The sequence below is a fragment of the Tamandua tetradactyla genome, chromosome 2 (assembly GCF_023851605.1).
Source record: "Tamandua tetradactyla isolate mTamTet1 chromosome 2, mTamTet1.pri, whole genome shotgun sequence".
In the NCBI taxonomy this organism is placed as follows: domain Eukaryota; kingdom Metazoa; phylum Chordata; class Mammalia; order Pilosa; family Myrmecophagidae; genus Tamandua; species Tamandua tetradactyla.
The window spans coordinates 197,649,595-197,670,521 of NC_135328.1; the positions used below are offsets into that span (position 1 = coordinate 197,649,595).

The following is a 20,927-nucleotide window of genomic DNA, read 5'->3' on the forward strand; positions in this document are numbered from 1 at the left end:
AAGTATAGAAGTGCCATATGACCCAGCAATACCACTGCTAGGCAGCAATACCACTGCTAGGTGTCTACTCAGAGGACATGAGGGCAAGAACACAAAAGGACATTTGCACACCAATGCTTAAGGCAGCATTATTTACAATTGCCAAGAGATGAAAACAGCCCAAATGTCCATCAATAGACAAGTGGCTAAACAAGCTGTGGTATATACATATGATGGGATATTATGCAGCTGTAAGAAAAAAAATTATGAAAAAGTTATGAAGTATGTAACAACATGGATGGACCTAAGGACATTATGCTGAGTGAGATTAGCCAGAAACAAAAGAACAAATACTGTATGCTCTCACTGATATGAACTGACATTAGCAAATGAACTTGGAGAATTTCAGTTGGTAACAGAGTCCATCAGGAGATAGAAATAGGGTAGATATTTGGGTATTTGAAGCTGAAGGGATACAGACTGTGCAACAGGACCAATCATAAAAATTCAGAAGTGGATAGTACAATATTACCTAACTGTAATACAATAACTGAATGAAGCTGAATGTGAGAATGACAGAGGGTGGAGGCACAATGAAATCAGAAGGAAAGATAGACGATAAAGAATGAGATGGTATAATCTAGGAATGCCTAGAGTGTATAATAATAGTGAAATGTACAAGGTACAATTTTTAAAATGTTTTTGCATGAGGAAGAATAAAGGAATGTCATTATTGCAGGATACTGAAAAGAGATGGTAATTAATATTTTAAAATGTCACCTTCTGTGTGAGACTAAAGCAAAAAATGTTTGTTACAAAATTTATATTTTGACTAGTGCATTTCCCTAATATAACATGTAGATAGTTTGATTGAATGCCATAAATACTTGGAATCTCAGGTAGGACATGAGATTTTGCTGGTTTGTCCAGTGATGCCCCGATGAATCCCAGAGTGATTTAATCAGTGAGTGGAAAAGTATCTGCAAAGCCCCCTTTGGGGAGTGGTGAGAATGGGGAGAAATTCAACTTCCCCAAGTTGAATTCTTGATATTCCCACAAGCAGTGTGGACAACCAAAGCTATAAGCTGAGCCCCCAGTCTTGGGGTTTGTTCATATGAAACTTAACCCCACAAAGGATAGGTCAAGTCTACTTAAAATTTAGGCCTAAGAGTCACCCCCAAGAGAGCCTCTTTTGTTGCTCAGATGTGGCCTCTCTCTCCAGCCAACACAATGAGCAGTCTCACCACCCTCCCCCTCTCTGCGTGGGACATGACTCCCAGGGGTGTGGACCTTCCTGGCAATGTGGGACGGGGATCCTGGAATGAGCTGAGACTCAGCATCAAGGGATTGAGAAAAACCCTAGAATGAGCTGAGACTTAGCATCAAGGGATTGAAAAAACTTTCTCGACCAAAAGGGGGAAGAGGGAAATGAGACAAAGTGTCAATGGCTGAGAGATTCCAAACAGAGTTAAGAGGTTATCCTGGAGGTTATTCTTATGCATCAAGTAGATATCATCTTGTTATTCAAGATGTAATGGAGAGGCTGGAGCAAACTACCTGAAAATGTAGAGCTGTGTTCCAGTAGCCATGTTTGTTGAGGATGATTGAATAATGATACAGCTGTCACAATGTGACTGTGTGATGGTGAAAACCTTGTGTCTGATGCTCCTTTTATCTACCTTGTCAACAAAGGAGTAGAACATATGGAATAAAAATAAATAATAGAGGGAACAAATGCTAAAATAAATTTAGTTTGAAATGCTAGTGATCAATGAAAGTGAGGGGTAAGGGGTATGGTAGGTATAATCTTTTTTTTTTCTTTCCTGTGTTCGTTTTCTTTCTTTTTCTATTGTCTTTTTCTTTTTCTGAATTAATGCAAATGTTCTAAGAAATGATGAATATGCAACTAAGTGATGATATTGTGAATTACTGATTATGTATGTTGTTTTATTTTGTTTATTTTTTAATTAATAAATTAATAAATAAAAATAAAAAAATTAATTAAGAAAATAAATAAATAAAGTGTCAATGGCTGAGAGATTCCAAACAGAGTCAAGAGGTTATCCTGGAGGTCATTCTTACACATTAAACAGATATCACCTGTTTAGTTAAAGTGTAATGGAGAGGCTGGAGGGAACTGCCTAAAAATGTAGAGCTGTGTTCCAGTAGCCATGTTTCTTGAAGATGATTGTATAATGATATAGCTTTCGCAGTGTAACTGTGTGAATGTGAAAACCTTGTGTCTGATACTCCTTTTATCTTACCTTATTGACAGACGAGTAGAATATATGGATTAAAAATAAATAAATAATAGGGGGAACAAATGTTAAGATAAATTTAGTAGATTGAAATGCTACTGATTAATGAAAGGGAGGGGTATGGGGTATGGTATGCATGAATTTTTTTCTGTCTTCTTTTTCTGAATTGATGGAAATGTTCTAAGAAATGATCATGATTATGAATATACAACTATGTGATCATAAAAAAAGAATGTATGTGCTTGTACATTGTTTTATCAATAAAAATTTAAAAAATAAAAAAAGACCTCTGGCTAATGTGAAGAAAATGGAATGGACTGGAAGCAGGCAAACATTTTAGTATGGTGTTGCAGGCATTCAAGTGAGAAATGACATTGAATTGATTTGGTTTGAGGCAATGAAGAAAAGTAGACAAAAGAGATCAACATAAGAAACAGACTCAAGGGCGGGCCGCGGTGGCTCAGCGGGCAAGAGTGCTTGCCTGCCATGCCGGAGGACCTCGGTTCGATTCCCGGCCCCAGCCCATGTAAAAAACAAACAAACAAACAAAACATAATAAAACAAGAAAATGTTTAAAGATGTTTCCCTTTCTTCCTTCCATCCTTCCTTCCTTCTCTCTGTCTTTCCTTCCCTTCCTCCCTCTCTCTTTAAAAAAAAAAAAACAGACTCAAGGTGCATGGGTAGTTTAGTGGTTAGAATGCCGGCCTTTCATGTGGGAGGCCCGGGTTTGATTCCCAGACCATGCACCCCCCCCCCCGCCCAAAAAAAAGCAAACAAACAAACAAAGAAATAGACTCAAATTGCTGATGTATTAGTAGGGAGAGGGAGGAAATCAAGAATAACTGTTTCATCCCCAAAGACTCCAGGCTTTAAATGACCTAAATGATTAGGTAGATGGCAGACTGCCATTTAGTGAGATGGAGAATCTGTGGAATGACAGGTCTGGGTGGAGTCACCAGATCCTTTTTTTCAGTCGAAGTGCTGTGAGACAGCTGGCAAGCTGGCCACAGTGATCTCATTTTACAGATCAGGAAACTGAGGCTTAGAAATATGAAGTATTTTGCCCAAGATTAAAGAGGAAGCCAAGATTTGAACCAAGCTGGTGGGACTCCAGAGCCCTTGAGTGTTATAAGAGCCTGCTTGTTCCCCACTTCCCCCAATACTCTGCCAGTCTCAGTCGGAGTGGGAACTGTTTCTCAAACACTACTCCCCAAAAAGAAACATTAGGCTCCTCTGGTCTTCCTGCTTCCCTTTCCCACTCCTTCACCCTGGTCCCATTATCTAAGTCATTCCAAACTTCAGCCCTGAAACAAGCTGCTTCTCTGCCCAGAATCCTTAGTGGTTCCTCCTGCCTCGAATACAAAGCCTGAATTTCTTAACCTGGTACTAAAGACCTCCAAGATCCAGCACTAACATAACTTTGGGCTCATCCTTGACCTGCCACATCCTCCCTTCTCTTCCCATAGTCTCTCTGCTGAATACACCACACTAGACTGCTTGCTATTCTCTCTATACCACACTCTATACCTTAAATGCCCTTCCCATTCCTTATCCCCTGGAAGTTCTCATGGCTCGTCGCTACCTCCTCAGTAAACCTATAATGATCCTCCCCCATGCTAAACTAGTTCTTTCCAGAAAAAAAACTTTCAATCATAATTACTTTAATTTATACGTCTATCCACCATACCATTGTTTCCTATCTTCCGTATGCAACGACCCTTTACATCTTACAATGAGCCGAAGAAGGTTCTATCACTCCCATTTCAGTCAAGGGAACTGAAGCTCAGAGAGGTGAATTTACTTGCTTAAGTTCAAGCAGCCAGTGAATGAGAGCCAGGACAGGAACTCAGGTATGTCTTATTGTTGTTTTTGTTTGTTTGTTTTGGTGCGTGGGCCAGGAATCGAATCCGGGTCGCCCACATGGCAGGCAAGCATTCTACCACTGAACCACCATTCTTATACCTTCAGGTATGTTTAAGTGATTGAAAAAAATAAAAGTTCAGCCAAAGACAGGACATGACCCAGGCAAGGGGCCATGGCAGCCTGGGCAGGCATCCAGAGGATCACCCTCTGAGCAGAACTTGGCCAAACACAACAAGGAGCAAAGAGCAAAAGTCAGCTGAGAGGGAGAGGGTGGAGAGATCAGAGAGGAAATACGAGGCAGTGAGGGCCCGAGAGAGTAGACCATGGTGGAGTGAAGGATGAGATGAAACAGTGGGGAAGGACAACGGGTCCGACTCCGAACTGTGGTGGCTGGAGAGCACTGGTTGTGGACTAGGACAGACCTGAGTTCTCTTTGAGCCTCAGTTCCTTCATCTCTAAAATGGAGGAATCTAGACACTGCATGAGGCTGTCATGGGCAATCATGAGGCAGGGCCAGGGATAGCAGGCACCCGCTGGCCCCCTGCATATCTTCTAGCTGCACAAAATAGTCCTTTCAGTAGACTCGTGCTCTGATTGTTCTGGGTGTGTTCACTTAACTAAACTGAAAGTTCGTGAGCTGGGAATAAGGAGCCGTCTTCTATCATCCTCCCAATTCCCTCAGAAAAAAACATAGCTTCCATATTCAAGGACATTATGATCTGGGAGAAGAGCAAGACTCAGTCAGAAATAATTAAAAGTCACTAATAGGCACCTATATTGTACCACCCTCTGTTAGAATGTTTACACCTGCTCTCTGAAGTAGGTGTAATCACATTTTACAGATAAGGAAGCCAAGACTTAGGGACAGGGGTGGACAGTGATGGCCCAGGCCACAGAAAGGTGGGACAAAATCCCAGGGGTCTACACTACTCCCTACCAGGACCAGAACCACCCCACCCCACCCCACCCCACCCTCTTCTCCTCTTGGGCCTTGGTTTCCTCCAGTGCGGAATGAAGAGGGAAGGATACCAGACTAGACAGTCTTCCTGGTATGTTGCGTTCCTGCTTCGACCCCCTACGACCTCACCACAGCCTCATTTCTACAAAGGGACACAGAGCCCTCTTTGGCCACAGCAGCTGTCCCCTTCCTCCCCCAGGCCAAGAGGTAGACAATACTTGTTTGCCACTCAGAGACTAAAGAACCTCTTTGTGTGAAAGGTCCCTGGAGGGAAGAGAGGAGAGGGGCTCATTCCTCAACAAACATTTGCTGAGCTACTCCTATGCACCCAGCAGCACTCTGAAGTGCATATGTCTTCAGCTGAGGCCTCCCCCTCCCGTATGCAGAGTGCAGAGATATGACTGGGTCAACTTTTCTGGGGAAAGGGGACACAGCTTCTACCAGATGCTTAGAACAACTGCCTTATGGAAATTATAGGGTATTAACAACCCTCACTAAATGCCACTTACCTTCATTTTACAGATAAGGAAGCTAAGGCTCCAGGGGCACCCAACTAGGAAACTGCAAAGCTGAACAGAACAGGATTCCTGTTTATGGAATGTGCATCTTCTCACTCCACTCAGATGCCCTTCTCCAGGGAAATCTGCCCTGCTTCCTCCACCCCAACTCAGTGTTCCTTGGTCCTGCCCTGGAACCCTGTCACCTTCCCCAATTGTATTATTTTGTTACTCCCCTCTTTGCACCCTTGCTCTGGTCAGACTGTAAACGCTGCGGCATCCCTGATCCCAACGCTCCCCTATACTTTCACACATGTGCTGTGCCCCTGCCTGGCCCACCCTGACCCCTCCACCCCCAGTCTCCTCGCTCACTCACTGTTCCTTCCAAACCCCGTTCAAAAGTCACCTCACCTGGAAAGCCATCCCTGACCCTCCTAGGCAGGGTTGGGTGTCTCTCTCAGTGTTCCCGTCACACTCCATACTTAACTTCTGCTAGTGTTCAGTCACGCTTGGCTGGAATAGTTAATATCTGATAAATGAAGGACTTGCCGGCAGGGGCTCACCGCACTCCAGGGGCATACTTCAGGGATCACATTGGACCGTGGACCCACCTGAAGTCTCCCCAAGGAGACCACGAACTCCATAAGGGCCACATAGGCCCCTCTCATCGTTGGGCCCCAGCTCCGCAACAACGGCAGAGTAGACCGCCAGTAAATACAGGGTTGACAGAGTTGATGCTGACTTCACAGCACGTCTCTCAACCGATCGCAACAGTCGTCGTCTTGGTGCCTGATGACGCTGAGGTCTGTTTCTCGGCAGCGGACTCCCCATCCCCCGCCTACCCTCGAGTTTCTACCGCGGATCCTCTCCCGGGCGGGATTCCTTCCCAGCTCTGCAAACCACTTTCTCCCGAACAATGCAGGCAGAAATCACTTTCTCCGTCCCGGAAACGCGGCCCTCGCCAGGGCTTTGGCCCCAACCGGGTCCCCGCCCCGGCCCTAGCCGCAGCCCGCGGGGCTTCGCACAGCGGGCGGGGGACAACATCGACGCCGGCGCGCCGCAGCCAAGCGCAAGCCGCCCGGCCGCCCGACTGGCCGGCCCGCCGCGCTCGGCCCGTTTGAATCTCCCGCCCGCGTGGCCGCCACGGGGCAGACGTGAGAGCCGCGGCTGCAGAGTGGCCGCGCGTCGCTCGCTCAGGTGAGTCGGTTCCCTCTCGCGGCCCCGCGGGGCCCGGGTCGCGCGCGCCCGCACCTTCCGGCCGCCCGGCTTCACGTGGGCCGGCGCCGTGGGACGCGAGCGCGCGCGGGAAACGGCTCCCGTCGGCCGCGGGACTAGCCGGTGCTCCGGCGGTGGCCGCTTCACCCGCAACCTTCCGTCAGGACCCACCGCGGGTCATGGGCGCTACCTACCTTGGTGCGGAGGAGCCACAAGGAACTCCACGGCTCTTCGGCCCGGCCGCGAACTGCCCCAGAGCATGCGCTCTGCAGGCCTCCGGCCCCGACCCGGGCGAGAAAGGAAAACAAAGAGGCCGGCGGCCCCTGGCGACCGCCCCGGGAAGTGCAGGTGGCGCGCTCACTGGCTAGGCTCTCACCTAGCCCCGGCGTAGTGATTGTGTAGTTTGGCAACTGTATTTTCATAGAACCAAATTAGGACAAGTGGACTGACAACCGGAAAGATTACATGAAATCAGGGTTTGTTTGTTCTGGTGCGAGAGGGACTATATAGAGAAAGAAGATACTTCCCTGTACTCAAGAAGGTCTTTATCGTGAACCTAAAATAAACTATGGACGATAGTTAATAATATAATAACATTGTTTCATCAGTTGTAACAAAGATTCCATACTAATGCAAAATATTAGTAATAGGGAAAACTGGGGGGGTTATGTGGGAACTGTACTTTCTGAATAATTTTTCTGTAAACCTAAAACTGCTCTAATAAAATTAATAATATTTTAAAAAGGTATTTATAGGAGAAAGATAAGAAATCAGACTATTACCAACAATAGGTACAGTGACACTGTACTCCCAGGAGTACAGGGACATATGACTCAGACTGAAGCTTAGGAAAGGCTTTCAAGTTAAATCTAGGACATCCTAGAAGGAGAAACACTTGCAATGACAAGGAGCAATGAGAGCCCAGAGTGGTTATGGGAAACTGCCAAGTACATCTGGCAGGAGTAGAGGGTACCCCTGGAAATGGCAGGAGAGAGAACCAGAGCCATAGAGTCAGATCATGGATGCAGGTCTTGTGTATCTAAGGAGAACAGCCTCTGTCCCGAGGCAATGGGGAGAGATTTGAGCAGAAAAGTGACATGATCAGATTTTTTGTTTTAGAATGATCAATCTGGAGAATGGCCTTGGGAGAAAGAGGAGCCAAGAGTTTGGGGGAGCAAGACTAGTGAGGGATACAGGATAAGAAAGAAAATAAGGGTGTGAATTCTGGCTAAGAGCTAGAGTTGGAAAATAGATGTCAAGCAGACTACCCTCCCTGTAAACACACTTTCTTGAGGATGAATACAAAACAGTTCAGGATTTCAGTTCAAACCCCCTCAGGTGACCGACCCCCTCAGCCCATTTGATTGCATCCAAGAGGTTCTCAAGTAAGAGCAGTGACTTCTGCAGAAGGGTATTTTTTCCATTGCATGTGGATTCTGACTGAAAATCACCCTATCACCCAAGCTCTAGAGGGACACTTCCTGTGAATGTTTACTTACTTATTGAATTTCTTCTATTATGCAAAGCCCATGCACAAAGCACTCCCCTATCTTCGGGTCTCTTACCTTTTCAAGTTTACCTCTGCCTCCATTGTGGAATTCTCTTTTGGACGAGATACTGTGCAGTTTCACCAGGTTTAAACACTGGGATGTCTGATCTTCCCTTTCTGCTGTCTTCCTCCAAGATCTTACTCATCCACATGGCTTAATGCAATAATAAAAATAATCATCACCATCACCTATTTTGTAAAACCCTTTCCTTTGTTAACCATGGAAAGATTCCATGTCCATTAGCTTCTTTGTTTCTCACAAAAAACTCATGACAGTGGTAAATGAGAAAACTGAGTTTCAAATAGGTTAACTAAGGTTTTCTGAGGTTAGCACACATGTGCAGACCAGCACTCAAGTGGACTGGAACTTTTTAGGGCTAAGCTATCACCTTTGCACTGAGGGTAGTGCCTCTGGGCTGCTTCTGATTTCTAGTCCAAGTTGGCATCCTCAATCTCTACAAAAGATTCAACACCTTAAACTCGGGGTCCAAAGTAAAACTCATTACTTTTCCATGGATCTGGGCTTCCTCCCCCATCTTTCTCCTTCCTGCCAAGGTTAAGCTTCTCTGTTCAAAACCTTAAGTTCTTTCCTAATTCCTTCCTTTCCTTTTCATATTTCTATTTCTTCTTTTCTGGGTTAAAGGATCAGCCTCCTTGCTTCTGCTCCCATTTCTCATCTCTTACCCATCATGTCATTCCACCTAGATCCCAAGTTAGTCTCCCTCAATTGACTTTCTGTGAGAATGCCCCGCTTAGAAATCTTTAAATGCTCAGTCCAATTCAACAAGGATTTTTTTAGTGCTGTGCTTGGAGCCCCAAGCTGTTCTTACCCTCTGCACTGTATTCTGAAGATAGCCACGCGCATTCCTACTTTCTTATGTTTATCTGAGCTATTCTTCTTACCAGAGAGTCTTCCTTCCTGCCTAAATGAATACTTGTTCTATTTTAAGTTCTAATTTAGTATCCACTTGGTGAAGTCTCCAACTGATCCATTTTCCTCTCAATCCAAATATTGATTTTATTTTTTTGCACCCTGTCATTGTTTTATTTTACTTATTCAATTTAACCCATAATAAGAACAATCAACCAATTGAACCCAAACCAGAACTGACACAGATGATAGAATTAGAAGTGAAGGACATTAAAAGTTATAACTGTAATCCATATGGTCAAAAAGGTAAACAAATACATATATAAGACTCAAGTATACTTCTTGACATGAACACTGTAATGTCTCACATGACAGATACACTGATAAACCCATTAGTAGATTAGACATTGCAAAAGAAATCATTCGTGAGCTTGAAGCCATGGCAATAGAAAGTACCCAAAATGAAATACAGGAAAAATAGAATTAAAAAAAAATGAACAATTATGGAGCTATGAGATAACTTCAAGTAGCTTTATATATGTGTAATTGGAGGCTCTGAAAGAAAGGAGGGGAGATAAAATATATTTTGAATAAATGCCTTAAAAAAGTCCAAATTTGATGAAAACTATAAAACTAGAGATCCAAATAGCTTCCATGAACCCCAAGCACAATGAACAAGAGGTATACACCAAGCCATATCATAATCAAATTGCTCCAAATGATAGAGAATGTTAAAAGTAGTCAGAAAAAAAAAACACTTGTTCAATAGAGATAAAAAGACAAGGATGACATCAGATATCTTGTTACGAACAATGTAAGCAGGAAGACAGTGGAGCGATATTGTTAAAGGATCCCAGCAAGTGTATTAGTGTAGTCAGTAAAGTATATCCAGCAATATTATCTTTCAAAAAGGAGAGGTCTGGTAAGGGATGATGGTGATGGTAGCATAACATTGTGAGTGAAATTACACCACTGAACTGTATACTTACTTGAAAGTGATTAAAATGGGAAATTTTAAGTTATAAATAAGTTACCAGAATAAAAATAAAAAATAATAAGTAAAATAAAATTATTTTCAGACATATAAAAACTGAAAGAATTCAGCACCAGCTGCCCCTAGAAAAAGAAATATTAAAGGAAGTCCTTTGAGTAAAAGGAAAATGATACCTAGTGGAATACTGGAACTACATAAAGGAATGAAGAACACTGGAAATGTAACTAAATGGGTAAACAAGTGTTTTTCTTATAATTTAAAACTTTTAAAAAATAATAATCTGGATCATGGCACCAATCAAGATGGCAGGATGGGAAGCTTCAGGGCTTTGGCCCTCACAGAAGCTATGAACAAAGAGCAAGAAGGCAAAAACATCTTTCTCAAAGTTCTAGAGAACAATTTTAAGACTGCAATAAGAGGGCGGGCATTGACTGAATCAAGAAAAAGTGGGTGGGCCACAGTGGCTCAGTGGCAGGGTTCTCGCCTGTCATGCCGGAGACCCAGGTTCGATTCCTGGTACCTGCCTATGCTATGAAAAAAATAAAAGAAAGAAAAGAAAAGAAAAAGGACACTTACAAATGCCAAGATCTTAGGGCCCTTGGCTGGTCCCTCCTCCAGCCTAGTCCCATTTCTAGAGCGAATAGAGTAACTATTGTACATATACTGGGAATTTGAATGTCTGGTCAAATCTGTCTGGTGGTGGTATGAAGGACTTGTTGCCCCAGAACATGCCTTTGTGTAGAAGGCAGCTCACAGAGCTCTCTTACAGAATGTTGTGGGAGAACAGTCAAGTTTTGCTGCCTGGGGTAAGCGTGCTGGCAGTTGAACATGCAATGTAGTGCCTGAGACCAGGAAGAAACTGCTTCCTAGGTGAGAGGGGGCATTTGTATCCATGTAAACGGGGGAATTTCTAGGGTCCAATGTGCGTACTCAAGACCAAACATATGAGCAGAAAGAACAAGAGAGACCCCTATGCTCTGGCCTGGAGCTATTTTTGAAACTCTGTATGGATAAGATTTGAAGGAGGGCACTCTCCCAGGTCATTTGGCAAAGAGTGGGAAAATTGTCCCCCCCCCCCCCGACTTTTTTGATTAAGCTTTTGGCATTTAAGGAAAGTTCTGTCATAACACTAGATGGATATAAGTGTAAGTAACAGATGTCTTGTCTTATGAGTCTACATTTCAGTGATAACACATTAAAATGTCCAAATGTCTAGGTTTCAATAAAAGATTACAAAACATACCAAAAAAAAAAAAAAAAAACCAGGAAGGAATAGCTCAGACAAAAGAGAATATTAAAGCATAAGAAACTGTCAGTGGGGAGGGCCAGACCTGAGACACACCAGACAAAGACTTTTAAGAAATGATCTTAAATATGCTCAAAAAGGTAAAGGAAAACATGGACAAGGAACTAAAGGAAATCAAGAAAGTGACAGAGGAATAGAAAGAGAATATCAATATAGAGATGGACATTCTGAAAGGAACTAAACAGAGCTGAATACCACAGTAGCAGAAATTTAAAATTTCTAGAGGAATTCAACAGGAGATTGGAGCTAGCCTTAAAGAATCAGTGAATATGAATATGAGACAGTTGAAATCTAGTGTGAAAAGCAGAAAGAAGAAAAGAATGAAGAAAAGTGAATAGAACCTAAGGATCTGCCAGACACCATCAAACATATCAATATATGCGTTGTGAGAATCCAGAAAAAAGAAAGGAGCAGAGAAAATATTCAAAGAAATAATGGTTAAAACTCAAATTTAGTGAAAGATACGAATATGCACATGAGGCTTGACAAACTCCAAATAGAAAAAAAAAAAAAAAACCACATAGATCCACACTGTGGCATAATATAATCAAACTGTTAAATGCCAAAGACAGAGAATTCTGAAAGCCTCAAGAGAGAAGCAATGTGTCATGTACAAGGGAACCTCAATAAGATTAAATGCCAATTTCTCATCAGAAATCATGGAGACAAGAAGGCAATGTGAAAACACATTTAAAGTGCTGAAAGCAAAAAATCACCAACCAGAAATTCTGTACCTGGCAAAACTGAGAAGGGATTAAGATATTCCCAGATAAATAAAAGCTGAGGGTGTCTATCACCTACTAGACCAACCTTTAAGAAGTACTAAAGGGAATTCTGTAGGTTGAAAGGAAAGGCCACTAAACTGACTGAAGCCACATGAAGAAATCAAGATCTCCAGTCAAGATAATGACTTGGATAAATATAAATACCAGGGTGCCAGTTTGAATCTGTTGTGTACCCCAGAAGAGCCATGTACTTTAATCCTCATTTAATACTGCTGGGTCTGAGCATTTTGATTATTCTCATTGAGATGAGACCCACCCAATTGTGGGTGGTAACTTTTGATTAGTTGGTTTCCATAGAGATGTGTCTCTACCCACTCAAGCTGGGCTTGCTTAAGAGGGAATCACTTTTAGGCCTAAGAGTCACCCCCAAGAGAATCTCTTTTGTTGCTCAGATGTGGCCTCTCTCTCCAGCCAACACAACAAGCAAACTCACCACCCTCCCCCTGTCTATGTGGGACATGACTCCCAAGGGTGTGGACCTTCCTGGCAACATGGGACAGAAATCCTGGAATGAGCTGAGACTCAGCATCAAGGGATTGAGAAAACCCCTAGAATGAGCTGAGACTCAGCATCAAGGGATTGAGAAAACCTTCTTGACCAAAAGGGGGAAAATAGAAATGAGACAAATTGTCAATGGCTGAGAGATTCCAGAGTCAAGAGGTATCCTGGAGGTTATTCTTATGCATTAAGTAGATATCACCTTGTTAGTCAAGATGTGGTGGAGAGACTTGAGGGAACTGACTGAAAATGTAGAGCTGTGTTCCAGTAGCCATGTTTCTTGAAGATGATTGTATAATGATATAGCTTTCACAGTGAGACTCTGTGATTGTAAAAACCTTGTTTCTGATGCTCCTTTTATCTACCTTATCAACAGACGAGTAAAACATATGGAATAAAGATGAATAACAGGGGGAACAAATGTTAAAATAAATTTAGAGTGAAATGCTGGTGATCAGTGAGGGGGAAGGGGAGGGGGTAATGGTATGTATGAATTTTTTTCTGTTTTCTTTTTATTTCTTTTTCTGAATGGATTCAAATGTTCCAAGAAATGATCATGATGACGAATATGCAACTATATGATGATATTGTGAATTACTGATTATATATGTAGAACGGAATGATCAAAAGTTATGAATGTTTGTGTTTGGTGTTTTTTTTGATATTTAAAAAAATTTTTTAAAAATTAATAAAAAAAAGAGGGAAACATTTTGGAAAAAGCTTGAGAGCCCATGCAGCCAGAGACCTTTGGAGATGAAGAAGAAAACACCCCAGGCGGGATTCATGAAACAAGAAGCCTGGAGAAAGCTAGCAGACATCCATGCTTGCCATGAGCCTTTCCAGTTGAGAGAGAAACCCTGAATATCATCAGCCTTCTTGAACCAAGGTATCTTTCCCTGGATGTCTTTGATTGGACATTTCTATAGACTTGCTTTAACTGGGACATTTTCTCGGCCTTAGAACTGTAAACTAGAAACTTATTAAATTCCCCCTTTTAAAAGCCATTCCGTTTCTGGTATACTGCATTCCGGCAGCTAGCAATATATATGCCACTAATAACAGTGTTTCAAAATACATGAAGCAAAAACAGATAGAACTGCAAGGAGAAACAGACAAATCCACAACTGCATTTGGAGATTTCCTAGCCCTCTCTCAATAATTGATAGGCTAAGTAGGCAGGAAACCAGTAAGACTATAATAACTTGAACAACTTTCAACCAATTTACTTGAACTCTTTAAACCAATTTGAGGGAAATTTGTAGTACTAAATGCCTATCCTAAAAAAGAAGAAAGGCCACAAGTCTATAACCACAGCTTCTACCTTAAGAAACTAGAAAAAGAGCAAATTAACTCCAAAATAAACAGAAATAATAAAGATCAAAGCAGAAATCAATGAAATAGAAAACAGAAAAATAAAACAACCAGTGCTTGTTATGTGCTAGGTATTAGACTTACATATTTGGCCCCTTTCCCCTGTGGATCTTCTGACTAGTAAGTTAGATAGGCATTAAATGGAAAATAACCACATCAGAGTACTAATGATCATAAAGGAATCTCAAGGCACTGGCCCTGCCAGGAAGGTTATTCTGGATATTTAGGGAAAGGAGTGGTCAGGATAATGGTTAAGAGTTCAGGCTTTATACTTAAAATTAGGCCTAAGAGTCACCCTCAAGAGAACTTCTTTTGTTGCTCAGATGTGGCCTCTCTCTCTTAGCCAACACAAGCAAACTCACTGCCCTTCCCCTCTCTATGTGGGACATGACTCCCAGGGGTGTGGAACTTCCTGGCAATGTGGGACAGAAATTCTAGAATGTGCTGGACTCAGCATCAAGGGATTGAGAAAACCTTCTTGACCAAAAGGGGAAAGAGAGAAATGAGACAAAGTGTCAATGGCTGAGAGATTCCAAACAGAGTCGAGAGGTTATCCTGGAGGTTATTCTTACACATTATATAGGTATCACCTTTTTAGTTAAGGTGTTAATGGAAAGGCTGGAGAGAACTGCCTGAAAATGTAGAGCTGTGCTCCAGTAGCCATGTTTCTTGAAGATGATCGTATGATGGTATAGCTTTTGCAATGTGACTATGTGATTGTGAAAACCTTGTATCTGATGCTCCTTTTATCTACCTTACCAACAGATGAGTAGAACATATGGATTAAAAATAAATAAATAATAGAGGGAACAAATGTTAAAATAAATTTAGTAGATTGAAATGCTAGTGATCAGTGAAAGGGAGGGGTAAGGGGTATGGTATGTATGAGTTTTTTCTGTTTTCTTTTTATTTCTTTTTCTGAACTGATGCAAATGTTCTGAGAAATGATGATGATGATGAATATACAGCTCTGATGATTTTGTGAGTTATTGATTATATAACAAGAATGGAATGATCATATGGTAAGAATGTTGTGTTTGTATGTGGTTATGTTTCATAAAAAAATGATTATGGTGAAGAATACACAACTATGTCATGATACTGTGAGCCACTGATTGTATATCATGTATGGACTGTATGTTTGTGAAGATTTGTCAATAAAAATATTTTTAAAAAACCCTACAGTATTTTCCAGGGACTGTATGAAGTGTTTAAAAATACTAAGTCATCTAATTCTCATTACAACCCCATTCTACAGAGGAGAAAATTGAAGTAGAGGTTGTGACATAGGTAGTAACTGTTGGTGTCAGGATCCTGAGGTTGGCAAATACTATGCTTGACTACTTATAAGCAGAGGCCAGAAGAATGGAAAAGTATGCAGGCAAGTTATGTTGCAAGCTAAAGTTTAGCAGAAAGGGTGGGACCTGCTGACAGTTTGCTTCAGCTACACCCAGAAGAAATGTTTCCTTTTCAGTCCCACACTGAGAATTTGAAAACGTCAATGGTTGTGTGGAAAAACTACTGACACCCTTTGAATTTTTCTAAGCACCTTTCTCCAAAGAGGGTGTGTGTGGGAAGAGGGCTGTAATGATACCATGAGAAAGGTAGTGTAAGCTACAGACCCAATCCTGGAAACCCATGCCTGCATGGCGACTCCAATACACCATACACTTTAAAGGGCTATACACATGATGCAGAATAACCTCTTGACTTTGTTTGAAATCTCTCAGCCACTGAAACGTATTTTGTCTCACTTCTTTCCCCTTTTGGGCAAGGCAGCTTTCTCAATCCCATGATGCTGGGTTTCAGCTCATATCTGGGAGTTATGTCTCATGTTGCCAAGGAGAGTGACACGTGTGGGAGTCACATCCCACGTAGAGGGGAAGGCTCTGAGTTCACCTGCCAAGTTGGCGTAGAGAAGCCACATCTGAGCAACAAAAGAGGTTCTCTGGGGCTAATTCTTAGGCCTAATTTTAAGTAGACACAGCCTATCCTTTGCAGGAATAACTTTCATAGGGGCGAACCCCAAAACCAAGGGCTTGGCTTATTGATTTGGTTGTTCCCATTGCTTGCAGTATCAGAAATTCTCCAAATGGGGAAGTTGAACATTTCCTTTCTCCCCAGTCTCCCAAGGGAACTTTGCAAATACTTCTTTATTCACTGCCCAAATTACTCTAGGATTTATTACTGAGCATCACACTAACCTGGACAAACCAACAAATCTCACACCCTATTCAACATTCCATGTACTTATCGTGTTCTACTAAACTGACCACACAAGTTAAATTAGGAAATGCACTGCCTAAAATATAAATTTTGCATCAAATAAATATCTCACCCTTTAGGCTCACACAGCTCAAGTTTTACAATGGGCTCCAACCTGATAAATGACGTTCTTGACTTCAGTTTATCACTTTTGTTATTAGTCCATGATGGATGTCTTTTTGTTCCTAACATTTCATTAAACATATATTCCCTAAAGGTTCTTTCATCTAATTGCATGCCTCACAATTTCATTCCTTCTTGTGGTTGCCCAGTCATCCATTGTATGCAGTTCCCCCTGCCCTTCCTCCGTTATTATACTCTTAGGCCACCTCCATCCATTGTGGACCACCATAAACCAGTGTGCAAATGTCCAGTCCTGTCCCCACAGGACATTGCTCAATACATACCCTCTAGGTATATACCACCTATACACCTAGAGGGTATATATTGAACACTAGGGTTTCAGGATCATATGGCAAACCCACTTCTAGCCTCCTATGGAACCACCACACTGCCCTCCAACGGACTGCATCTCTCAGGTTCCCTACAGTAAATAGGTATATCTTTCCCCACACTTTCTTTAGCACTTATTTTTCTCTGCTCACCTTTTTTTTTGCATGGGCAGGCACCAAGAATCAAACCTGAGTCTCCAGCATGGCGGGCAAGAACTTGCTGAGCCACCATTGCCCATCCTCTCTGTCCACTTCTAAAGTTTCATCCACACATCATACAATCCAACCTAAGTGTATAGACATCCCTTTGCTACCATAATTTGAAGACATTGTCTTGGCATAATCCCTTTGTAACAGTAAGACCCTAGCTTGCATTAATTTTTTTCTATTGACCATCTATTTTCAATACCCTGCAATACTGAGTCTGTAGGGACTGTATTTTTGGACAGGCTCTATTACCACTCCCTAGCTGCCCAACTTCAGTGTTTCCAAGCCTGATACTGTCCCAGCTCAGTTAAGACTAATATATGCTAAGTGCTTAGAACGGGGCCTGATCAGGTGACACTGCTGTTCCTGGTTCAGGGAGGCAAGCTCTCATATACTGCTGCCTAGCTAACAGCCCGCAGGCCAGTTCACCCACATCCTTGAAACCTGGCTCTACTGGATTATCATAGCTATTCCATCCCCCAACCCTGTACTATAAAAACCCATTCCAGGAACTTGACTCTACCTTCTAGATGGATCCCTCCTTGCCCCCATCATGCAGGGCCTGATTTCCTTATTGGGCTGGCAGCCAGAACAGGTGCTCACAAGCTTTCCATTATGACTCAAACTTCACATCATTCATCTGAAGAGCTAGGCTGGCTACTCATATTTTTGTAAACTCAAGCACAACTCTGAAGATACTGGTTATGCAGGCTCCTACAGCACAATTATACTACTGTCTTTTGCTCAAAAAAACAGCAGGTATATTAAGGCCAACCACTGCCAATATAAGCTAAGCACAATGTATAGATTGGGGTGGGGAGATAAGGTATATAAGAGATCTCTATATTTATTCAAATAACCAGGAATTAACTGGTAGAATTTACTTGATTGCTTTACAAGCAGTACCATTAGTAGGTTTGACTGATGCTATCACATTTCTGCTTAAAAAGGAAAGCACACTACCAATACGTCAAAAACATCTTTATTATAATTCATATATACATTAGTTTTAATATTTTGTTTTCAGATTTCAATGCATGGGTTATATATAGTACATTAGAAATTAAAACTGGTATGAAGTTCTCCAACATGGTTTTGCATTTGTATTTCTAACCAATTCACAAATCCCTCAAGATGGTATACCTCAAGTATTTGTCAACTCCTGCCCCAAAGGTCTTGCTCCTCCTCTTCTCTCCTGAATGAAAATAAAAACAGGTTTAGGTTTCTATTTAAGGTCTTTTCATTTTAATTTTTACTATGAGTCATGTTTCCTGCATGGTTTGTCTCCTCAGTCATCGTCCACTGGACTCTGAGAAGCTGTAGGAATATGCAGAGGCAGGCTTAAGGCCCAGCTTGATCTCCAACGTTGTGGAAAGGGATTGTACATCCTTGGGTAGGGCCCTATGCTCCCCTGTGCCACCTGGACAGAGCCCGGGTAGAGTGACCTCCTGGGGTATCCCACGTTGGAATGCAAGACTAGTAACTACATTTGGAGTACTTTACATAACAGCACTTTATATGACACAGCATCCATTTTGTAACATATCAAGGGATTCGTTTTCTTACTTTGGCCTATACAAACATGCAGATTGGAGGAAAACCCAAAAAAAGATCACAAGGATTAGTAATTATTTTCAAACTGTAAGTCATATCAAATATCACTGTCCCCAACACTGTGCAAGGACAATGAGACTGGAGAAACGTTAGAAATGCAAGGGGCACATGTCTACCTTATTCACAAGCTTTAAGACTGATTAAATCATTCTACCTGCTGCAATTTCTCAATCTGAAAGGTACACAGGCTTTGAGATTTATGGGAATAGGCATTAGAATGATCAAAACAGCTTCTTCCGAGAGGTAGACTGCCCAACAAGTCAGAACAAATATCACCCATGTCCTTTTTCTCTACCAGTAAAATTGTACAAAGATTTCTTTTAACATGCGCAGGCACCGGGAACTGAACTCGGGTCTCTGGCACTATAGGTGAGGACTCTGCCTGCTGAGCCACTGCGGCCCGCTCTGCACAAATGATTTCTTATCACAGGTCTCATGAATCTACCTATAAAATAAGGTGTCACTTAACAGCAGCTCTGATAGGTAAAAAGGTTTTATTCCTGTGTCAGGAAATTTACTGAGTACTTTTTAAATGCCTCTCATGATAGATGGATTAGAAATGCTGACAGGCAAAAGCTGATAAACCAAAAAAGCAATTCAGAACATCTTTACTCACCACAAATCTTTGGGCTATTTGGAATTCTGTGAAACAAAGGTAGAACAGGACGTATTACATGTAAGCCACAAATAGATTAATATGAACCAAAGCCATTTCTTTTGGACATGTGGTAAATGGAATAGATCCAAACTAGGATGCCGTGGAGGGCTGTTTCCTGCATGGTTTGTCTCCTCAGTCATTGTCCAATGGACTCTGAGAAGCTGTAGGAATATGCAGGCGCAGGCTCAAGGCCCGGCTTGATCTCCAACGTTGTGGAAAGGGATTGCACATCACTGGGCAGGGCCCTATGCTCCCCTGTGCCACCTGGACAGAGCCTGGGGAGAGTGACCTCCCAGGGTATCCACGTTGAAATGCAAGCTACTGACTACATTTAGAGTACTTTACAGAAGAGTGCCGTATATGACACAGCACCCGTTTTATAACGTATTCAAAAACTTTCAGTTTATTTTCTTCATTTGTAAATACAAGTGTTGAAATTAAGGGAACTGGGCTTAGAATAATCAAAATTTATTACCTCAAATGTGAGCTATATGGAATTCTTTTTGATAATTCTGTAAAATAAAGGTAGTTATTAAGTACAATCCACCAAACAGATATAAGCAAGTCAAAGCCACTTCTTTCCAATATGTGGTAAACTGTACAAACATCCAGACTGGGGTAGTGCTTTGGAGAGGGCTGTTTCCTGCATGGTTTGTCTCCTCAGTCATTGTCCATTGGACTCTGAGAAGTTGTAGGAATATGCAGGCGCAGGCTCAAGGCCCAGCTTGATCTCCAACGTTGTGGAAAGGGACTGTACATCACTGGGCAGAACCCTATGCTCCCTGTGCCACCTGGACAGAGCCCGGGGAGAGTGACCTCCCGGGATATCCACGTTGGAAAAGCAACTTATATTTGGTTGCACTTCACACTGTATAATCCATCTAGTTCACGGCAACTGCCAGAGCATCAACCAAATTCGGCTTCCAGACCAATCATCAGTCACACATCAATTCACTTCCAGCCAGGTGTCCCGAATGAAAATATCCGAAAGATTCCAAAAGGTCAGGAATTCTAAATCCAAACCAAGGATCTGGGGTGGCTTTCCAACCCCAAAAACCAAGAGGCAGGAAAAACAGAGGTTTACCCGGGGCCGTCTCGATATTAGGATACTTAAACACGGAAGGAAGAGTAAAGCAATTCACTTGCAACTCCACAGAGGACTTCTAGGAGGCAGGGGAATTAATCGCGCAAATAGGCAAGTATGGGGGACTGTGCCGTCGGTATCTCGGCGAGTCAGGCGGCAGTCCACAGGCTAATATACTCTGCGCCTGTACGACTCTTGCTTAGCGCCAAAGCCATGCAACTCCAGGCCCAGACCCCTCCTAGAGATAAGTACAGTTAGCGCGATTTCCACTGAAAGCAATTCTAAATAGAATGATTGTCACAGGAAAGGCTGGTTACGGGATCGAGGCGCTAGACTTGGGTATGTGGAGCCAAGCAGACAAAAATACTCACCACATGAAAAGCAAACGGCCACCCACTCGACCTCCTCTAAAAGACCCGGGAGGTGCAAAGCATTCTTATTTATACCTTCTGAAAGGCACGGAACTCAAGGAAGGCCTATTGCGCCTGCGCTGTGTCATGCGT

At 42.4% G+C, this 20,927-nt stretch overlaps 1 protein-coding gene, 1 long non-coding RNA gene and 3 other non-coding genes across 14 annotated transcripts in view; all 5 read right to left on the bottom strand.

The window, feature by feature from the left end:
- Positions 1-17,717, bottom strand: part of RCC1 (regulator of chromosome condensation 1) — a 30,474-nt gene extending 12,757 nt beyond the window's left edge. For 3 of the 10 annotated variants that reach the window (XM_077150598.1, XM_077150597.1, XM_077150596.1), the window contains exon 1: positions 6,965-7,081. Coding sequence is in view for 4 of the 10 variants with exons in the window: in XM_077150599.1 (XP_077006714.1) it covers positions 5,967-6,035 (69 nt within the window). In the remaining 6 variants the exon portion in view is untranslated. Of the gene's footprint in view, positions 1-5,966; positions 6,571-6,964; positions 7,083-8,335; positions 8,474-17,591 lie in introns of those variants that run through there. The other 7 variants (XM_077150605.1, XM_077150602.1, XR_013171135.1 and 4 more) reach the window with 6 other exon arrangements.
- Positions 17,718-18,034: 317 nt separating this feature from the next.
- On the bottom strand, positions 18,035-20,927 carry LOC143674626 (uncharacterized). The gene is made up of 4 exons (XR_013171136.1): positions 20,796-20,927; positions 19,816-19,852; positions 19,299-19,324; positions 18,035-18,263 (listed from the first exon to the last, which is right to left on the bottom strand). It is a non-coding gene; the product is annotated as an uncharacterized LOC143674626 (long non-coding RNA).
- Positions 18,331-18,535, bottom strand: LOC143675336 (small nucleolar RNA SNORA73 family). The gene has a single exon (XR_013171563.1). It is a non-coding gene; the product is annotated as a small nucleolar RNA SNORA73 family (small nucleolar RNA).
- On the bottom strand, positions 19,447-19,650 carry LOC143675335 (small nucleolar RNA SNORA73 family). Its single transcript, XR_013171562.1, has one exon. It is a non-coding gene; the product is annotated as a small nucleolar RNA SNORA73 family (small nucleolar RNA).
- Positions 19,975-20,177, bottom strand: LOC143675333 (small nucleolar RNA SNORA73 family). The gene has a single exon (XR_013171560.1). It is a non-coding gene; the product is annotated as a small nucleolar RNA SNORA73 family (small nucleolar RNA).